The sequence below is a fragment of the Cervus elaphus genome, chromosome 14, assembly GCF_910594005.1.
Source record: "Cervus elaphus chromosome 14, mCerEla1.1, whole genome shotgun sequence".
Classification (NCBI taxonomy): domain Eukaryota; kingdom Metazoa; phylum Chordata; class Mammalia; order Artiodactyla; family Cervidae; genus Cervus; species Cervus elaphus.
This window is the reverse complement of record NC_057828.1, coordinates 73,761,365-73,783,435: the sequence shown is the minus strand read 5'-3', so window position 1 is coordinate 73,783,435 and position 22,071 is coordinate 73,761,365. Positions and strand designations below refer to the sequence as shown.

The following is a 22,071-nucleotide window of genomic DNA, read 5'->3' as shown; positions in this document are numbered from 1 at the left end:
CGGCACCTGCATTGCAGGCAGATTCTTTATCGCTGAGCCATCAGGGAAGCCCCGTGTTTCTATGGTGCGATTCTAAATTACGTCATCAGACTCAGCCGTGCTTTATTTTTTCACAGACAGTATTATTAATTTTGTTAATAAAAGTGTAATCAAAATTATAATGGATTAAAGTATATCACCTATTCATTTGTCTACCTTTTTAAGTGTCCTCCACAAGAATCCTTCATGAGAGCAGAGGCCCTGTCTCTTCTTTCATGATTTTAGATAAACAATTTAATCTCTGTCTGCTTGGTCCATATTCGGCACTCACTAAATTATCTGTTGAAACAAAGGAGTGGACCCTAAGTGCTAGAGGAGAGGTTTACCAGAAAAGGTCGATGTGAAGCAGGATTTAGTAATAGGCCTAATCTTTACTCTCATTGAGCACATAGTACTCTGCGTCCACTGTACATAGCTTTTAGCTCACTTTGCAGAGTTAATGCTGATGTTTGGAATAGTAGAGCTGGGGATTTGTATCCAGGCCTCTCTGGCTCCTAAACCCCCATCTTGCTGCTACATGATGCTGCCATCCACAGAAATGGCCACGTCTTCCCTCCTGCCCCCCGAAGGTCCGGGAGACCACAGGTCAGAGACAGAGATGTGCTCGACCCGGATTTAAGTTGATTGCCATGCTGTGCTGGCTGCTCTGCCGTGACTTATGCAGATGCTGTTCCTTCTTTCGACCATTTAGTCATTTTGCTGCCCAAGAAAATTAAGATTTTTTTTTTTTGGGTGATAAAGTTGAAACAATGTATTCCAGGCTCCATAGCTTATTATCTCAGAAATTATAGCATTTCTCCCCAGAAATATTTCTAATTAGGCCAAGAACCTGATTATTCTGAAATAATTTGGGTAGTGGTCAGGAGAGCTAGGGCTTTGGTCCACTATGACATTAGAAGGTCCCACAAGGATGTTTGGTGGGACCCAATGTTTGTTTCTTTTGGTTTGACCACCTCATAGCTCTGTAAAATGTTCCTGTACTTTCCTGTGTCATGAACCTTAAAATCATGTGAAAATGGGGGTGTTTAGTTCTCCAGTTTCTCTCTGGCACCATTCTAGGAACCAAGCCCCACCTTTGAACTAGTATTTAGTTCTTAAAGATTAAATATAAAGTGAAGTCGCTCAGTCGTGTCCGACTCTTTGCAACCCCATGGACTGTAGCCTACCAGGCTTCTCCGTCCATGGGATTCTCCAGGCAAGAATACTGGAGTGGGTTGCCATTTCCGAAGATTAAATACAGTTCTTGCTTATTCTCTTTTAGAAATGTGAACAAAGAAGAAAAAGGTGAGAGTGTATCTGACATCTTGCCTCTCTCATATATCGTATCATATCATAGCTATCTCTTGCCTCTCTCATACTTTGTTGGTTTCCCCCAAATGTAATTATTCTGAGACATGTTTGTGGTGCAGAACACTTAACTATAGTTTAGAAAGAGCCAGTGGCAAGGGGACAGCAGTGGCATCATCAGGTAGCATGAGCAGAGGGCAGCATGGTGGATACACTTTTTCCTTTTTCTTTCTGGTTTTGAAGGCTTGCAGATTAAGAAATGCTAAACTGTGAGCCGTACTGACCGTGGAGTTGGACGGAAGCTATCTCAGCCCACTCAGGCTCCTGCAGGAGCATACTATAGACTGAGTGGATTGTAAACAGCAGAAACTGATTTCTCCCGGTTCTGGAGGCTGGAAGTCTGAGATTCAGGTGGTGCCAGCATGGTCAGGTTCAGGTGGGGGCCCCTTAAAATTGCAGATTTCTGGCTTCTTACTGTGTTCTTGCATGGTGGAAAGGGCAAAAGAGCTTCCTTTTGTAAGGGCACTAATCCCATTCCTGAGGGCTCCACCGTCATCAGCTAATCACCTCCCAAATACCACCTCCTAATACCATCATATTGGGGATTAGGATTCAACATATGAATTTAGGGAAGAGAGAAATCAATCCATTGCAGAAGTTAATGATTACTGAGGGCAGATTCTCTACAGGATTCTTTTATATAGCTTTTCTCAAAGAAAGAATTGAGAGAAATATGGTGACATGGCCACCTCCTTTCCTAGTTTAAATACAGACTCACTTGCCAGCCTCTAGTCCCCAGGTAATTTCTTTCCTGGCCTATGCTCTTTTGAATTTTGTTATGGCCTCTGGGTGATCATGGGCTACTTTTGGGGGCAGAGGGACAATTGGTTTAGTCATAAAGAGTTTATAGGATTAAAAGACTAAGAAATGCTTCAAAGTAAGACTGTTCATGATTTTGAAATAGGAGAGGCACTTAATCGTTCTGTACTCATCTTGCATAAATTTTGTATAAAGGAGTTACAGGTGAAGCAGTTGAGCTATGGAGCTAACATGGTATGGTGACAAGATGTCAGTTTCAGAGATAGTTCTGAGTCCAACTCTAAACTCACTGGGTGGTTTTCCTCATCTGGAAAATGGGGAGTTTTTAAGTAACCTGATAGGCTTAAATGTGGCAAGTGCCCAGCCGGGTGGCTGGCATATGGAAGGTGCTGGAAGAATGTTCATTCTTGCCCCTCTTTCAGAGCTATTCACACTGCCTTACCCTACTGTCTCTTTCAATGTTTGTTTTGTCTGTCAGTCAGGTTGTCAGTTCCATGGGGGTAGGATTATGTCTCTAGCGTGCTTTTATTTCTCATTGTGCGCAGTACAATGCCTGATACCCAAAAGCCACTTAATAAATCCTTAATGAAGGTTCCCTTACAGACGGTGGAACGAGAGCTCTCTGGCGCTGTGACATTTTCATGGAGACACTGTTGTAGCGTGTGTGTCTCAAGCACTTAGCCCAGTGCCTGGTGCATAGAGGGTGCCCAAAGTCGGGGATGAATGCATGAATGAGGCAGAGATGAACTGAATATGGTGAAGTTCATCATATTAAATCAGCCACTACAGAGCACAGGCATTGCAGGGACTAATGAAGCCTAATTACAGGATTACAACTCACAAATATCATGCAATAAGCCAGTTCAATTTTAGGTAGCTATTGAACGCTTAGGAGATTGGGAATTTACTGCTATTTCTAGAACACCCTTTAGTGTACAATATACTAGCCATACAAATCATGTAAACACTAATTAGAGAGGGTACTTGGCAATAATGTGTGTTTTTTCTAATCTGAATTGTTGACGTTTGGGACTCCCACTTACCAGCTTATTAAGGAATGTAATGCTCATAAAGAAGAGTGCTTTGTAGAAGTTCTTTTGAATCTGATCACGAAGGGTGAAGAGGGTGGGGGTGGGTATAGAATTCTGAAGTTGCTGTGCATGTGATGGCATTAATTCTTTGGACAAGGAGCAGGCTGCTTTGTTTTCTCTTTAGTGTCGTCTTCTCAGGTATGTGCTCCTTGTCACCACCACCATCAGACATTTGTTGGGCGCTTGCTGTATGCCCAACACTGTTCTGAGCTCTTTGCTCTCCAATTCCAGTTCGTTTTTATGACATGTCTACATAAAGTGGGTTTTATTACCTTAATTCTACCAGTCAGGACCCTGAGACTCAGAGCCTCACAACTATTAAGATTGTTGAAAAAGTTTGAATCATCATAACTAGACACAAACACATCTTTATTAACCAAAATAGGAACCATTACAATCAACACATTTTTGCCAATGAGAAATAAGTTTATTGCTCTGGCATGAAAATCTGTGCCTTGGGATTCAATGAACTCTTGGAAAGCATTTTCTGCCTCCTGGTTGTGGAAGCATTTTTCCTGCCATAAGTTGTTGAGATGCTTGAAGCAGTGGTAGTTGGTTGGCAGGAGGTCAGGTGATTATGGCAGATGAGGCAAAACTTCACAGACCAATTTGTTCAACTTCTGAAGCATTGCTTGTGTGACATGTGGTCGGGCGTTGTCGTGGAGAAGAATTGGGCCTATTCTGTTGACCAGTGCTGGTGGGAGGCATTGCCATTTTTGGTACATCTCATCAATTTGCTGAGCATACTTCTCAGATGTAATGGTTTGGCCAGAATTCAGAAAGCTGTACTGGATCAGAGCAGCAGCAGACCACCAAACAGGGACCATCACCTTTTTTGGTGCAAGTTTGGCTTTGGGAAGTGCTTTGGGACTTCTTCTTGGTCCAGCCACTGAGCTGGTCATTACCAGTTGTGTGTAATCCATTTTTCATTGCACATCGCAATCTGATTGAGACATGGTTTGTTGTTGAGTAGAATAAGAGAAGACGACAGTTTAAAATGACCTTTTTTTTTTTTTGCAGTCACTTTATGAGGCACCCACTTATTGAGCTTTTTCACCTTTCCAATTTGCTTCAAATGCCAGATGAACATAGGATGGTCTATGTTGAGTTCTTTGGCAACTTCTGTAGTTGTAAGAGGATCAGCTCCAGTGATTGCTGTCAGCTGGTCATTGTCAACTTCCATTGGCCAACCACTGCGCTCCTTTTTATCTTCAAGGCTCTCGTCTCCTTTGCAAAACTCCTTGAACCACCACTGCACTGTATGTTCTTTAGCAGTTCCTGGGCCAAATGTGTTGTTGATGTTGCGAGTTGTCTCTGCTGCTTTACAACCCATTTTGAACTCGAGTAGGAAAATCACTTGAATTTGCTTTTGTGTAACATCATTTCTGTAATCTAAAATAAATATAAAATACATAGCAACTAATCAGTCGTTAGTGAAAAACATAAAGCGAGAAATGCACATTAAATTGATGTACAACATTACCACATTTATTTAAGAGTATATTCCAATAGCAAACAGCAAAGTTCAACAATGCAAAACCGCAATTACTTTTGCACCAATGGAATAGTAAGTGAAGGTGGGATTAGAAGCCAGGGGAGGAGCCATGCTTTCAACCACTGTACTTTAAGGCCTCTCCTTATTTCACTGCCCTGGGATCAGGTAATTCTGCCTGTGGGGAGCTTCTAGAGGGGATAAGGATGTCTCCTGGGCTTTTGGGGGTATAGATATAAGTAACAGACTGGGTCTCAACACTTTGGCATTCAAGTGTACTAAAGAAAATGAAGCAATTGAAAACTTGCGTAGTTATAAACATTTAAGAATAGCAGAAAAACTGTGAAGAAAGAGGTTGTCCTTTGGGTTTGGCAGCTGAATGATTTAATCTGGGAAGGATCTGAAAAGTGAAGCTGGGGTGGGTGGGTGAGTGGAAGGCAGTTTCTGAGAGAGTGGGTGGGCAGGGTTCTTCAGCTCTGCAGAGAGGGAAATTCAGGGAGCGCTTCTCCCGGGTCACCTCCCGAGGTGTCTGCGGCCAGTGGCTGCCGGAGACTGACCCAGGCTTCTTCTTGCCCTGCGGTAGTACATTGCAGCCTGTGCATGACAGATCCCGCTCCCAGCAAAGGTGTGAGGAGCGAGTTTGGTCTTGGTGCTTCTCTGTCTTTTTTCCTTAACCCTTCTTTCTTCTTTTCTTTGCTCTCACGTGGGTCTTCACCTGTGCAAAAAGTCGTTTCCCCAGCAGTACCCCTCACCAGAGCCCTCCCCATTTCTCTTGCCATTGATGAGTGTAGCAGAGCATCGTCTGTGTGTCACCATCTCTGGTACCTGTTCTATGTAGGGCTGGCTAGCTGACTGTGATAGATGAACCCACAGTCACTGATCGTTTTGTCAATGAGCCAGTGCAGCCCCTCCCCCCAGCTTCGCACGAGCGCATAGAGGTCTGGGGGGAGAGCCCCCCGAGAAGTTGCTGACACGTTCAGAACGAGGCAGAGTGAGAAGCCTGCAATGGAGACGGAGAAACAATGGCTCTGGGGGCCAAAGGAAAGCAGAGAGTGGTTTCATTGGAGCCAAGGGAGGAAAGAATGTGAGTAAGGAAGGTGAAAACGCAGAAGGATGCTCGTGATAGATTAGGTCAATCGAGCAGTTTCCTAAAGTGGTACATATGAGTATTTATGGAAAAATGTCAGAGAGGACGTAGACAAAAAGGTCATTGGTGGTGGTTTTGGGATTTTTTATGTATCTCTTTCCAAATTTTCTATTATAAATATCAGTAAAACTATCAAAAGAGGAAAATGGAAGGCATAAGCAATGCCAAATGTAACAGACAACTAAGAGAAAGATGTAAATATATCCATTGGCTTTGGCAATCTGGAGGCTGTTAATGACCTTGACAGAAGTTGTCTGAATGGAATCTGGAGGGATAGTCCGATTGCTACCAGTTCAGGAGCAAATGGGAGGGGAGGGCTGTCGACTGTTCTTTCAAGGATTTTGAAATACTTGACTGTGAAAAATAGTAGTTGGGATCAAAAGTGAAGAAGTAGACGTTGTGGGGTAAAAGAAAAGTGTTTATAAAATACCAAGGATTGGAATACGCCTTTGTGCTAAGGAGAGAAGCAGGTCCATTAAGCTGATAAGGATACAGAGTGACTGATGGAGCATGGTGCCCTGGGAGGCAGAAGGGTATAGAACCAAAGAGCAGAGTTAGCCTCAGTCATGGAAAGGACATCTCTTAACTGTGGATGAATGAATGGATAGGTACCAGCAGAGATCAGTGTGTGTGGTTAGAATAGGGCACTCTTATATGATGGTCGTGACTTTCTCAGAGACATAGTAGGTTCAGACTGGTATGAGATAAGGCTGGCTTGGGGTAAATGTCACAGTGGGCTTCATCATTACAGTAGGTTAGATGGAAGCTCTATGAGGGCAGTTTTCTGGGGCGCATTCCTGAATGCCGCCTCTGCTAATCATAGTACCTGGAATATAGTAAGTTTCGGTGGTGTTATTTACTCACTAAGTTGTGTCTAACTCTTTTATGATCGCATGGAGTGTAGCCCACCAGGGTCCACTGTCCCTGGTATTCTCCAGGCCAGAATACTAGAGTGGGTGGCTGTTCCCTTTTCCAGGGGATCTTCCCAACCCGGGGATGGAACCCATGTCCTCTGCCTTGCAGCTGGATTCTTTACCACCGTACCACCTGGGAAGCCCAATATAGTAAATACTTAGATTATATTTGCTGATGCTATGAATATATATGGTTAGAAAAAGAATGTGGTATTCCCACCCAAGTTCTTCATGACTCAGGTCATTCCATGCAGTCTTTTCAGATATCACAGTCCCAGGGGGAACACAGACAATTGGGAAACTGTCTCAAAAATGGGAAACTACAATTTGGAACTGGGTGTAAAAGAATGAATAAAGAAACTGAGCATACGTTGTGTCTAAAGCCAAGCCTTTGGAAAGAGATGAGAACCTTCATCAGGTGTTGTGACAGACTGCCGGTTGAAGACCAGGTACCCATGTTCCATATTGCTTCCGAGAGGAGAACCGTGGTCAACAGTGAGAAGTATAGAGAAGCACGCTCTCTCTTAAGTTGTCCTAAAAGGGTGGAAAAGACTGTTTCAAAAAGCCATGACTTCCCAGTCACTGAGAGTGTTGAGGTGCAGGCGGATGGTTTCTGGTTGTGGGTATTGTTTGGGGGTCCATACACAGACCTCTCAGATCCTTCCGGTTTCCAGGGTCCTTTGTGCTAACAAGAGGGGAGCAGATTTATTGAGTAGGGGTGCATGGGATTTTTGTCATCTCGTTGTGATTTGGATGCTTTTCTAGAACTGTCATGCTTTGCAGCAGTAAAGATAATTTAGGTTCACAGAAATGACTCTAAGGCACTAAAAAATGCAGAGGTGACGTCTAAATCAAATGAAATACTGTAGGACGCCCTGAACCTAGTGATTGACACCTATTAGGGACTCAGTAGATAGTTAAGAAGTATTAGATTAAATACTATCTATCTTTTTAATGTTATGCTTACAGGTTATTTATACCTCATATCCATAGTTATCATGGGGAAACCACTTTGATCCATTGAAAAGAGCATGCATTTTGGAAGCCCATCTGAATCTCCTTACTGCTCCCCCATTAGCTGTGTTCCTTTTCGTCTTTCAGACAGCTCAGATTGATCCCCTGTGCTTTTCACTAGTTGGTCCCCACTTGAGAAGGAGCCTGGGGAGCAAAATCCCATTCTGACAGTCTACATCTTTCTCCAATGCTTGGGATGTGACTGTTTCCGGGGATGGATGATCATGTTAATATCCAGTTCCACGACTGACATCTTTGGACTTCTTAGGACTTTTTGTGTGAATGGTGGCATTTTTAATCTACAGAAGACTCTGGATTTTGTGACACATGTTGGGTGTTATCCTTAGACTGGAAGATGCCAGCTCTTAAAATCCTAACCTCTCAGTGTGCACTCAAGACTTCCTTCAGTTACCATAGCGTCTTTTGAATAAGCAGCATCGTCTGGACGTCCTCCGGGCAGCTCTCGCTGCATTGAGGGGAACATCCCTGTGGGGCATAGTTTCCCGGGCATGGGATGATATTCTTGCTTTGTTTCCGTAAGTGTTGCACTGGTGTGGCTTTGCTGGATGCTGCTGCAGATTTCTTGTCATTCCTGACTAGACTCAAGCGTTCTCAGTTTTCCCTCCCAGTGGCCAGACTTAAAAGACATCATGTCTGGTAAGGGGTGGTGGCTCATAATCATGATAAATGAGAGGCGGTTGAAACAGTTCTGTCAAAGCTGATTTGTCAGAGTGCTGATTTCAGTCCAGTGAGGGAGCATGAGGGAGCAGCCTCTTTATTACCACCGGCAGCCATTTCTCTTTGATTCTTTTTAAAACAGCACTTCGGCTCCTGAGACCTTTATTTTTCTTCCTCCTGGAAACAGTCTTCAGTGGCAATGTTTTTGATAGGGGTACCTGTAGACCTGTTGGCATTTTCTCCTATTTCTCTCCCTTTCTAGGCATTGGATCCCATGTATGGCCACCTCTGTTGAACATTTTATTACCAATGGCTGCTACTTGTTAAGAAAATTCAGAGTGCATAGGTTTGCATTGACAAAGCAGATACATTGTGGGGTGGTGGGGGTGGTGGTGGAAATTTTCTCTTAGGAAAGGATTTGTCACCTTGAGTCCAGATTCACTGCAGGTTTCCTTCAGATAACTCTCTCCCTGTGCATTTTGCGTTAATTACTAAGTTAGCTTCATGGCAGCAGAGGGGTGGGGAAGTAGGAATCTCAGAGCATAAGCTACGGTTTTAGGAGCTCTACGTCTTGAAAATCCATGAGAGAAGACAGATCTTTCTGTTTTAGCAGAGAACAGTAGCAAAACAGCACACTGTCGTAATTGGTCATAACCCTTCAAGAACACTCGTGCCTATGTCCCAAATGCTTCAAACTATAATACACGTACCTCACCCCTAAGGGTCCCCTAGCCCTGGGACTTTTACCAGTTGTAAATCAAGGCCTAGAAAAAAGACCCTCACTGAAATCTGTGACCCTGGCCTCCCCATCCACCTTCCACTCTCCTCTGTGCTCTGAGGCAGTGTGTGCATGTTTGTGTGTGCGCCCATTCACTCATGTCCAACAGTGACCTCCTCACTACTTTTCTTGTGGCCAAAATACACACTGGACTTGGACGTGATATTCGTGGCAGAGGAAGCGATTTTGTTGGCAAAGTTAAACCAAGTGATCTAGCCAAAGCCACACTCCCGTTGGTCTCATGAACGCCCTCCCCTCACACGCATCTAGTACCGATGAGCATGTCCAGGGTTTCATTTGAGGCTTTTAAAGTTAATATCACAAACCTTAAACCTCCCAATTTGGGTGCTTTAATATTAAAAACATTTAACACACTGAAGTTTTGCTCTTTGGTTAAATCCCTTTTTTCTTCCGGGTAGTTCCAGCAACTTCCTGGGGAAGTTCAAGTTGTTGTGTGTCCCACCTCTTGGTCCCCTTGCTTAGGGGCCCCTGTGGTTAGCGTCTGTGATTTAGTCTGACTTTGTAAATAGCATCCTGCAACCCCCCACAGCACTTTAGAGAAGAAAGTGGTGGAGGCAGTCAGTGAACAATGACGTTTACTCTTGAGGCCACACTTTTTAAGCTGGAGAGTTCTCTCTTGTTTATAGAGAGCGACAAGGAAAAGAAGAAGGGAATGAATGAGTCAGAGAAATGAGGAGGATGAGGAAAAGAACAGGAAAAGAAGGCAGTTGATCTGGGTTTGTTAAGCACCTCCTGAGTTCAGAGTTTAGGTTAGACTCGGGAGGGAAATAAAGAGAGAAATGCTACAATTCTCTGATCCATGTCTTGACTGCGATATGGGGAGTCCCAGGTACTCTCAGACCTGATGAAGCGGCTTAGAATTGGTAAGAAATAGCACAGCAACTGATCTGAAAGAAATAACTTAGTCTGAGATGAACACCTGAATTTTGCAGAGATGAAGAAGCATCAGCCACCCACATTCAGTAGGATCAGCTAGGGAGATTTTCCTTGAAGTGAATGCTGAACCCATTTAGAAAGATCAGATGGTGAAAAGAACAGCCAGAGATCTTGTCTGATTGAGGGGTGGACTGGCATGATTGTGGGGCCCAGATGTGTGAAAGAATGAAGTTCTCTAATTGGAGTGGAGAATCTATTTTGGAGACTCATAAGATAGAGTTTGATGGCATAGGAGGGAGTCAGCTAGAGAATGATGTTTACAAAGCCAGGCTGATGAGATTTAATTTAGGGCTGATGCAGTGGGAATCCACGGTAAGCAGGACCTCTTTGTCAGACTGGATGCTTCTGAGGACAAAGAATTGGCCTCTCCTTTGCCTGAGCAGTTCACTTCTGCTTTGCCTGGTTGGCCAACCTACCATGTCACCATGGCACTGTGGAGTCCACACCTGTCAAGACTCTGGGCCTGCTTCCATGGGGCCCTGTCCGGCATGGCTGTCTCAAAATCATCACACCACAAACCCAGAAGAAGAATGAAACGCTTCAGCCTCCAGCCAGGCATTTCTTGAGTGCACTTGTGTTCAGAGCACGTCCTTCTGGAGACCCCTAGGGCATTGTACCAGCACAGTCGTTTTTGAGTGGTACACGTTTGTTTCATAGTGAACCTCTTCCTAACCGCGGTGATAAACGAGTGAGAATATTAGGACCTGCAGGGGAGGGGGTGAGAGGCAGGGATCAGAAAGGAGGCCTGGGGAGACGCGGTACAGTTGCTGATAAGAGGGGGCGTGTGCCCCAGACATTGGTAATGTGGACCCTGGGTTTGGGATCTGCTGATGGAGCAAAGGTTGAGAAGTGGGTTAGGAGCAGGGAAGGATTCGATCTCTCCTCTCAGCCCCCTCCCTCAGTGAGACAGGGAAACACACATACCTACATCCTACAGACATCCGAGTTTGCCCCACCCAAACCGCTGGCTCCTTGTACCCTCCCTCTTTTAATCTGATAGCTGCTTTCAGCATCCTCTCAGGAGGAAGGTGGGAAGACGGGCAGGCAGCCAGGAAATCTTGGTGGTTATTAAACTGAGGCTTTGAGGACCTTTTTATTAGCGATGAGACTCAGCTCCACAGCACTAAAGAGAACAGGCTCCTGCTCCCTCTCCTCTGCTCAAACCTCCCAAGAATCTGTTTTATATGGTGTTTATTTGTAACCCGAAATAGACGTGGGCCTGGGAGCCCTGGGGACTGCTGAGACTTCAGCGTGCTCTCAAGCAAAGAGGGTCAGCAGCCCTGAGGGGGCAAGTAGTGCTCCGCTTCTGTGCTCCCCTCCCCCAGGCCTTCCCGTCCCTCATCTGTGACTGGAAGCTCGTTTTGAAGGATCGCGTCTTAAAGACTTGCTTGGTTTTTCAGTCTCTGAATGTGAGGACTGTGGTATTGTGAAGACTCATGCATCACTGAGACTCTAACCTTTTGGAACATTAGTAAGTGCGTAAGCACTCACTTAGTTGGTCACGTCTGACTCTTTGCAACCCCATGGACTGTATGTAGCCCGCCAGGCTCCTCTGTCCATGGGATTCTCCAGGCAGGAATACTGGAGTGGGTTGCCATCTCCTTCTCCCGGGGATCTTCCCGACCCAGGGATCGAATCCCCATCTGCCTCGGCAGGCAGATTCTTTTAACAGTGCACCACCTGGACAGCCTTCTGGAACATTAGTAGGCAGCTTTAAATGGGTTGAATGAGTAACCTGCATAGTATTGATACTTTCTGGCGCTGCTCATGCAGCAGTCCCCCATTATAAGGAAAGGACCTGGTCATCTGACTCTTGTATCTGCAGATAAGAGGGGACCAGAGTGGAGGGTCTACGATGATTGGAAGGTGAGATGTTGATAATGGACCAAGTTGCAGTAGAAGCTACTTTACTCTGACCGGCCTGCACAGCCTCTACAAGGCTCATCTGTAGCCAGTTTCAGGTTTGGAGAACAGCTGACTGTCCTCTGGGTTAAGCTTAATCAACAGGTCTGTGTGCATGTTGAATCCATAAACTTTGAAGGGAAATGGAATATGTCCCCGCCCCCAAAGATGCCATTTTGGCACGTGGATTATTCTGAGCCAAAGGCAATCAAGACCCGGTTGACTCAGGAACAACTTTTCCCTCTAACTTAACTATCTGAAAGAATTTGGATAGGTGGATTGTACCAGAAAAAGAGCTATTACCAGAGAGAATGTATTTATCTGAAAGACCATCTGCAGGGCAGGGTAAGCTTCTAAATGCCAAATGTCTGCACTTGTGGTCCTCCTGTGAATTCCCTTCCTGCACCTGGAAGTCCCAGACCCCATCCCATTCCTCAGTTCAGGGTATTCTTTGACTCTCATTGTCTTGTGGACTCCCCAACACATGTAATTAAATTTGTTTTTCTCTTATTAATCTGATTTATGTCACTCTTGTTGTTACACCAGCCAAAGAACCTAGAAGAGTAGGAGAAAAAATTTTCCTCCCTTCTAACTTCATCCCCTTAGCACTCAGTGACCTGGTTCTAATGGAGGCGTATTTCAGGCTAATGGTTTTAAGTGAAAAGCATTCCTGAGCAGGCAAGCCCAGGGGTCTTGATGTCTTCTTGTGGTTATGAAGAATATAGGGATGCTCATCATTATGATAATGGGCATCTTGTTTTTTCCTGAATGCAAGTGTGCATACTTCCATTGATAGGAGTGTTACAATCTCCAGATTCCTTACCCACATGTATTGTATTAGCTGATCTTTACAGCAGCTCATACTTGAAGGAGATTCTAGCCCTCCCAGTATGTGTTCAGTGTACAGACTTAAACGAAGCAGGCTTCTCGACAACGTCACAGTTACAGGAACTGGTAAGTGGCGAGCAGGACCAAGGCCACGTCTCTAGCTACCAAGCGCTGCCTTCCTGCTTGTCCCCTGCTTTGCTGCTTGGGCGTGGTCTAGTGGGGTAAGGGCAGCGGGGCTGAGCCTTTCATGATCTTTCAGCCTCTTCTGCAGAGGGGACGGTAGAGTTTTGGGGGAGCTAGAGTTCGGGTTTTGGTTTATGAGGGTAGAATTGAATCTTTCTCTAGGATGGAAGTTACAGTCTTGGGTTCATCAGCACAGTATTTCAACCCAGTGAGTTACTGGCTTTGTGGAATGAACAGGTGAATTTTTTTTTTAAGGGTGTTGGCATCTAATGAGATGAACCTAGAACTTTCCATGTAGACTGAGTATGTTCATGCATTCATGCTCAGTCATGCAGTTATGTCTGACTATGCGACCCCATGGATTGTAACTGCCAGGCTCCTCTGTCTATAGGATTCTCCAGGCAAAAATACTGGCACGGGTGGCCATTTCCTCTTCCAGGGGATCTTCCCAACCCAGGGATCGAACTCACATCTCCTGCATTTGCATGTGGATTCTTTACCGCTGTGCTGACTAAATATAGCTGGAGTTTAATCCCTGTTTCATAAATTCCATAGTATTCTGTTGCAAAATGGGACATAGCATTTTTAAATAGGAAGTTTTTCAGAATTACATATGGAACTTTGATCTTTCAGTAAGGATGTTGGGAATTAGCTCAGCTCAAATGTGCCCTCTGCTTTGAAAGTGACCTTTCTTTTAGCCTTCTGGAGAGGTTAAGGTTTGCAGTTGCCTATTAACCAACTGCTGTGTGCTCAGTCACTCAGTTGTGTCCTGTGCGACCCCATGGACTGGAGCCCACCAGGCTTCTCTGCCCATGGGGATTCTCCAGGCAAGAACACTGGAGTGGCTTGCCATGCCCTTCTCCAGGGATAGCAGCTCTAAACAACACAAATTTATTCTCTTGCAGCCCTGGAGGTCAGAAGTCTCAGATGGGTCTATACTAAAGGGCTATAATCACGATGTAGCCAAGCTGCGTTCCTTGTGGAGTCTTTAGGGAAGACTTTTTCCTTTTCCAGTTTTGCTAGCTTTTACTTATTAAAATTCCATTATGATATGTACTGGGTAGAAAGATAATAAAAGTGAATTATATTTTCTGCATGTACCTTTCTTTGAAAACTTTTAATACTAAGTATATAGCTCGCTTTGTGAAAACTAAACACCAGCCCTTTGTCCACCAGCTAGAGGATGAGGCTTTGACTGGTGGGTCATCATCACAGGCTTTGACTGACGGAGAACTCAGACGTAGGCCAAGGCCAAAGCTAGAGCCAGACTCGGGTCACGGGAGCCACTGCCCCGAGAGCTGGGTTTCGGGCACCTCTGCAGAGAACTCTAATCCAGAACTCGGGGGAAGCCCAGGTGAACCCAGGTGAAGCAAAGGCGGGGTCACCTTACTGCCAGTGGAACGCAGCCACACATCTTGCCCTCCCCAGATACTGAAGGCTCTGGCCTTTAAAGGGCCAGTCCTTGTAAGTTTTGACATATCTTGAGGTTGGAACAGCTTTGGGGGCTGCGTGAATGGGGCTTTAATGGGGGAAGGAGGATTACAGAATGTGGTAAGACTTGCAGGGTCCTTGGGGGTCTGTGTGCCTTAGAAATGGGTGTCTTCTGAAGTCTCTGCCGGTAACGGGGGCAAGTCCTCTTAACCCTTCCGTGTTGGCTCATCGCTCACTGTGTGTCTGGCAGTGGTGACAGTCTATCAGAAATGTGAAAAGCTATTGGAGACTATGAAAAGGTAATGAAAATCAGTGTTAGGTATGTAAATACTGTTGACTGGTAGCTAACAGTGCATGTGGGCATGCACGGATATACTCACACACATCTAAAACTGCCTGAACGAAGTTTGCAGTTTAGTTGAAATGACCATCATAACAGAAGAGACATCGTCTGATGGATTAACTGTTCAATTCAGTGCTACAAACAGTTGGTTCTCTGGGTTAGAGACTGAGAATATTTAAAAGAGACTTTACAGAGGATTGGGAAACCAGAGAGGGTGGAGGGTGTGAAAATGGTGTGCTCAGAGGCACAGAAGTGTGAGAGCCCCATTTGTTCAGGATCTCAGGACTAGTGGGAAATAGGGTGGAAAGGTAAAGCAGAGCTGGAATAGAGTGTCAGCCACTGCCTGCCTCATCCCAGCCGAGAAATAGATAATTGAAGATGGGAAGTCAGCAAGCCCACGTCGGCTCAGCCCGCAGGGCAGTGAAAACCAAGCTTTTCTGTGTCCTCGGTGCCTCATCCCCTTATCTTGCTGGGGTCTGGAGTTCATGGCACAGGTTTGACAATAACTTGGCAAGCCGGGGAGCTGCTGGGTAAGTCCTGGGACAAAGCCTTGTGATTTTAAGAGTAATGTCTTTACCACGTGGATTCTCACCACCCCTGTCCCAACTGTCAGACACATCCTTGAGTTTTTCCTAGTGATCATGAAGGAAACAGCTATTTTGTTTCCCCTTCGCATACATCTGCTAGTCAGGAACAATCCCCAAGTATCAACCTCTTACGCCCAGCTTATTACACAGTGAAGACTTCTGCACAGTGCCCGCCTGGATAAGGTGCAATCTCTGCTTGTGGGGCAGAAGGAAACTGTTCAGTCTATTTTTAAAATTTTATTTGTGTTTTGGCTGCCCCGGGTCTTGTGGTGAGCTGGCGCCCCTCTCTAGTTGCGATGTGCAGGCTTCTCACTGCAGTGGTTTCTCTTGTTGTGGAGCAGGCTCTAGAGCGTGGGCCCAATAGTTGTGGTACATGAGCTTAGTTGCTCCTCGGCATGCGGGATCAAACCCTTGTTCCTTCCTCTGGCAGGCAGATTCCTAACTGCTGGACCACCAGAGAAGTTCCTATTTAGTCTATTTAAAACTTGAACTGTGGCTTTCTGGCCCAGACCTCCTTGGTCTGTTAGTCGCTTAGTCGTGTCCAATTCTTTGGGACCCCTTGGACTGTAACCCACCAGGTTCCTCTGTCCGATTCCCTTCACCAGGGGATCTTCCTGACCCAGGGATCGAACCCGGGGTCTCCTGCATTGCAGGCAGGTTCTTTACCGTCGGAACCACCAGGGAAGAAACCCTCCTTGGCCTAAATAAACACCTTTGTAATTCATGAGCACCTTTCTTCCTAGTAAGATTGCTTTTTGTACAGAGGATGTTTCTTCAGTTAATAAAATACCGGTGGATGCTTCTGTGGAGACTACTTTGCAGATGTGGTTGAACAAGAGGAACATAGGACTAAAAAATGCTCTCACTGTGGTAAAGAACTTCATAGGACACAGACCTGGGGGATTCTGAAAACTACAACATTCTAGGTTCAGATTTTACCTCTTCTGTATAAAATAGGTCTGGTCGTTAGTTCTTCACGAAGTTGTTGTAATGTTAGAAACAATATATATAAAAGTACCTGATATTCAGTAGAGAGTAGACTCTGTAAATACGTCTACATTTTATATCAGTTCCTCCTCCCGAGCGGGGTTTTGCTATGTTGCGTTGATTCTGTGAGATGGTTTTAAATTAAGAAGGTGGCACAGTTGGATGACAATCACCCCAGGCCACGTTCTCTGCAAGCAGTGACCCCACGAAGCCAGATGGGCAGGGGCAGGGGGCAGGCCTTGTGCAGACTCAAGCTCCCACAGTCGCTGATGGGGAAAAAAAAATCTTTTTATTTTTGCTTTGCTGAGAAGGTGGTGCTGAATGCTTTCTTCCACTGGGAAATCAGTTTCAGCATGCAGCGGATCTCAGTAAGTGGGGTCACACCGCTGCTTTTCTAGAAGAGGGACACGTTTCTGTTTTTATTAATCATGGAACTGACACAAGCCTGGCGGGATTTGTAAAAGGAAACAGGTTCATGCTCCTCCTTGCTGTATCCACTGCCTTCTAGAAATTAAGAGAGAGGAAGGGAGTTTTTTTTTTTTTTTTGTCCAGTCAGGAGACCATAACCTCTTCTGGTTTAAAACAAGCAACCTCATATCGTTGGAGACCTGCCATTTGTGAGATTCTGGAATAAAAGAAATTCTCAGATTTTTGTCAGCTGTCATTTTTGAAGGAAAGTAGCAAAGCCACGATGCCAAGAGATGCCTGAAATAGCTGTGCATGTAATTATGGGACTAGATGCTTCCTCGTCACAAGCTTGGAATTATGTTCTTTTTGGAGTTGAATCTAATATTAAGGACCATTGATGTAGATGGACAAGGAGAGGTTTTTTCCTATACTGAGGTTTTCTAATATATATTCAGTTCAGTTCAGTCGCTCAGTCGTGTCCGACTCTTTGCGACCCCATGGACCGCAGCACGCCAGGGCTCCCTGTCCATCGCCAACTCCCGGAGTTTACTCAAGCCCATCTCCATTGAGTCGGTGATGCCATCCAACCATCTTATCCTCTGTCATCCCCTTCTCCTCCTGCCTTCAATCTTTCCCAACATCAGGGTCTTTTCAAGTGAGTCAGTTCTTCGCATCAGGTGGCCAAAGTATTGGAGCTTCAGCATCAGTCTTTCCAATGAATATTCAGGACTGATCTCCTTTAGGATGGACTGGTTGGCTCTCCTTGCAGTCCAAGGGACTCTCAAGAGTCTTCTCCAATACCACAGTTCAAAAGCATCAATTCTTTGGCACTCAGTTTTCTTTACAGTCCAACTCTCACAGCACAGCTCATTTTGATATAGCGAGATACAACAATAATCTCAACATAAATCCAGTGTTGGGTGAGAAGAGTATTAGGATTGGAATAAACTTGTTTTATAAAAACTATTATCTGCAGAGTTTCTGTAAATAGCAGTTACTCCTTATCTTTTTGAACTTGGTTTGACCACTCCATTTTTTTTTAAACGTGCAACCTTCTTACACACACAACTGATTGTATGAAGTGAAGGGCAGCCTCATGGTGGGCCATGATGGAGCAGTGATTATCTTTTTGCAAGTTGGAGGCTGCAGAGGTTTGTGGTCCATTTTTTTTTTTTTGCCTGTTGAGTATTCTGCAACAAAAACCAAGTAGCCTCTAGGGGGCAGCGTAATGCCAGTTAAAACCCCTGTGCCTGGGGCTGTCAGCGGGCTTTTCTGACTCATTGTCCAGCCCTTCTTGGTCCATGATGCAGCATTCCCGATTCTCCTGGCCAAACTCGCTCTCTCTCTAGACCTTGCCAAGGTGGGGATCTTTACCATTAAGCCTCTCATACCCTGCTCGCTTCCACTCACCCTGTTCTTTTCTGTACTCTTAAGCTCCCTTGGTCTACTTTGTACAATATGATACAGCAAACAAGTCCCACGTCAGCTTAATGATAGAATTTCTTTGCTGTCGTTTCACAACCAGCTATACCTGTCCTTGGGGCAGGAGCAACCTGTTATGTCTGTGTGTGTCTCATAATACCGAGACTTCTCTGGAGGCCTGAATAAATCCTCAGCCAGAGATGGATTATTCCTTAGTCTGTAGTGAGTGCTTGATGGGTATTTGCTGACTTGATTGTCAAGATGGTCTTGTTTCTGCACAAGAGAAAGTATTTTCTTTGCTTCACTTGTTTCTGAAATGCGTGCATGCTCACATGCTTTCTGGTTTGTTTCAGACTGAGAAGCAAGATAGGAGGGCTTTCAAAATAAGCCCAGGGGTGCAAAGGAAAACATTAATGCTGGTGCCAGAGATGCATATTTGCATCTAGGTTCTTTCTATTCTTTCAGCCCCAGTTTTTCTCACCCAAAAAGTGGGGCTGTCTAAGCTGATCAGATAATATACCATCTAACATGCAGCACCTTTGAGAGTGAAGGAGGACATTTAAAAATACTGATAGTCACATAGTCCTTGTTCAGTCGCTCAGTCGTGTGTCCGACTCTTTGCGACCCCACGGACTGCAGCATGCCAGGCTTCCCTGTCCTTCACCATCTCCCGGAGCTTGTTCAAACTCATGTCCATTGAGTCAGTGATGCCATTCAACCATCTCATCCTCTTTCATCCCCTTCTCCTCATGCCTTTAATCTTTGCCAGCATCAGGGTCTTTTCTAATGTCGGCTCTTTGTATCAGGTGGTCAAAGGATTGGAGCTTCCCCTTCAACATCTGTCCTCCCAATGAATGTTCAGGACTTATTTCCTTTAGGATGGATTGGGTGGATCTCCTTGCAGTCCAAGGGACTCTCAAGAGTCTTCTCCAGCACCACCGTTCGAAGGCATCATAGTCCTTAGAAGTATTTATTGACTGGGGAATGGTTTTTATATTGTATCTTTTGGCTTGCCTATGAAAGTGTTCTATTTAAGAATTATTTTCAAAACAGCATTTCCAATAAAATACTAAAATAATAAATAGGACAGCCTTTCAGTGGGTTGGCATGCTAGAACAGCATGTGGTATTTCAAAGAATCAGGTCAAGTGATACATGTAAGTGCCTAGTGCCATACTTGGGGCACATAGTGTGTTTAGGAAATGATCATTTCCTCTTCCTTCCTTTATGGAATAAGGTTGGACAAAGAAGCACTGACATCAATAAACAGAGACCCATAGGCTTTTTAAAGAGACCACTGCAAGGAGGGTGTTTTTCTAGCTCTCCAGATCCTGACAACACAATGTGAGTTTTGTCCAGCTCTAGCAGGAAAATACTGATTGAAGAACATGGTTCTGCTTGTATGTGGTCAGACAGCTGTCTCAGCAGTAGAGAACTTACCCAAGGTGGGCTCTGCCTCTTGGGTGATAATTTGGCTGCCCTGTGAGCACAGAGCTCTTCTCCTCACTTGTGAATTTGTCACTACTTCTGGGCAACTTGCCTGGAAAGCTGGAGGATTCAGCCTTGGCATCCCTCTTCTGCAGAAGCCATCCTGCCGTTTAAGGGCCTGCACTCAGCAATTGTGCTTAAACACTGGGTTTACCCGAAATTTGATAGTCTGAGCTGTAAAATACATACCTACCGTGAAGGCTGGTATCCCCACTGTAAGTGAAGTATTAGTTGCCTAGTTATGTCTGACTCTCTGCGACCCCATGGACTGTAGCCTGCCAAGCACCTCTGTCCATGGAATTCTCCAGGCAAGAATACTGGAGCGGGTTGCCCTTCCCTTTTCCAGGGGGATCTTCCTGACCCAGGGATCGAACCCAGGTCTCCCACATTGAGGGTGAATTCTTTACTGTCTGAGCCACCGGGGAAGCCTATTCCCATTGTCACCAGAAGCTTAATTGCCATTCTGTGATTAGGCTTCTAGGGTGAGGCGCATCCCTTTCAGAGATTAAATTCAGTGCTCCCCACCCTGCCTCCTCTAAGTGCGATTTTGCTCTAGTGATGAGTGCTCTTTAGCCTGTGCATTCGTTTAACCTAAAACCTGTCAGTGTGTGCTAAGTCACTTCAGTGGTGTCCGATGGACTGTAGCCCACCAGGCTCCTCTGTCCGTGGGGATTCTCCAGGGAAGAATACTGGAGTGGGTTGCCATGCCCTCCTCCAGGGGATCTTCCCGGCCCAGGAATCGAACCTGTGTCTCTTACATCTCCCTGCATTGGCAGGTGGGTTCTTTACCTCTGGCGCCACCTGGGAATCTCCCAGAGCCTTCTGTGTCTGCCACCTCCTGGTGTGATGGAGCATTCAGGGAGTGCTCTGTGGCCTCCTGGACGTGGGGAAAGGTCTGCCGATGGTGAATAGCGACGTGCGGCAGGAGAATCGGGCCCGGGAGCAGGTGGTGTTGGGGGCTGGCGCTCCGCAGCGCTCCTCACGGCCTCTTCTTTCTCCAGGTACGTGTACATCCCCGCGGGCGGGTCCCAGCATGGCCTGCTGGGGGCCCTCTTCTCCACCGCGATGACGTTCGCGTTTGTGAGCTTCTGGCACGGCGGCAATGACTACCTGTGGTGCTGGGCCACCCTCAACTGGCTGGGGGTCACCGTGGAGAACGGCGTCCAGAAGCTGGTGCAGAGGCCGCACGTCCAGCACAGCTTGGTGAGCAGGTCCTGGCTTGTGCGGCAGGGAGCCAAGCTGGGCGGACTGGATTTGGGAGGGGGGGGGCGGTCATCACATGTACCCGCATCGTGGGCCATTTCTGCCGGATTGGCTCAACATCCAGTGTGTTCCCGGAGGTAGGACAGCTGAACAAGAGGTGGTGGCTCAGATGATAAAGTGTCTGCCTGCAATGCGGGAGACCTCGGTTTGATCCCTGGGTCAGGAAGATCCCCTGGAGAAGGAAATGACAGCCCACTCCAGTACTCTTGCCTGGAGAATTCCATGGATGGAGAGGAGCCTGGTGGGCTACAGTCCATGGATTGCAAAGAGTCGGACACGACTGAGCAACCTCACTGGTTCACTGGCTGTAACTATAAAATAATACATATTTATTATATGAGAATTAGAAAATTCAAATGAGTATAAGGAAGATGTCTCCTCAAGAGAAATCACTCATAAGTCCCTTCTAAATTATTTTTTTGAACAAAACTTTTGAGTTAATGTATTCTTGATTGCTGTGTGTCTTTGCTGTGTGTGGACTTCCTCTGGTTGTGGCGAGTGGAGGGCTGCTCTCTTGGGCACAGGCTCAGTTGCCCGACCCATGAGGGATCTTAATTCCTGGACCAGGGATCAAACCCATGTCCCCTGCGTTGCAAAGTGGATTCTTCTTTCTTTCTTTCTTTTATTTTTCATTGAAGGGTAGTTACGATATTGTGCTGGTTTCTGCCATACGTCAACACGGATCAGCCACAGGTGTACGTATGTCCCTTCCCTGCTGAGCCTCCCTCCCGCCTCCCACCCCATCCTGCCCCTCTGGGTTGTCCCAGAGCCCCGGTTTGAGCTCCCTGAGTCGTCCAGCAAACCCCGCTGGCTGTCCATCTTACAGATGTTAGTGTCTGTTTCCATGCTATTCCGTCTCCATCTGTCCCATCCTCTCCTTCCTACCCCCGCCCCCACCGTGTCCGTAAGTCTGCTCTCTGTGCTGCGTCTCCATTCCTGCCCTGCAAATAGGCTCATCAGTAGCGAGGTGGATTCCGGACCACCAGGGAAGTCACCCTGTCTTCTAAATTTTTT

At 45.9% G+C, this 22,071-nt stretch overlaps 1 protein-coding gene across 10 annotated transcripts in view; it reads left to right on the top strand.

The window, feature by feature from the left end:
* HHAT (hedgehog acyltransferase) overlaps window positions 1-22,071 on the top strand; it is a 349,271-nt gene that overhangs the window by 229,707 nt on the left and 97,493 nt on the right. For all 10 annotated transcript variants that reach the window (XM_043923561.1, XM_043923557.1, XM_043923560.1 and 7 more), the window contains one exon: window positions 20,796-20,997. In XM_043923561.1, the coding sequence (XP_043779496.1) occupies window positions 20,796-20,997 (202 nt within the window). The remainder of the gene's footprint in view (window positions 1-20,795; window positions 20,998-22,071) is intronic.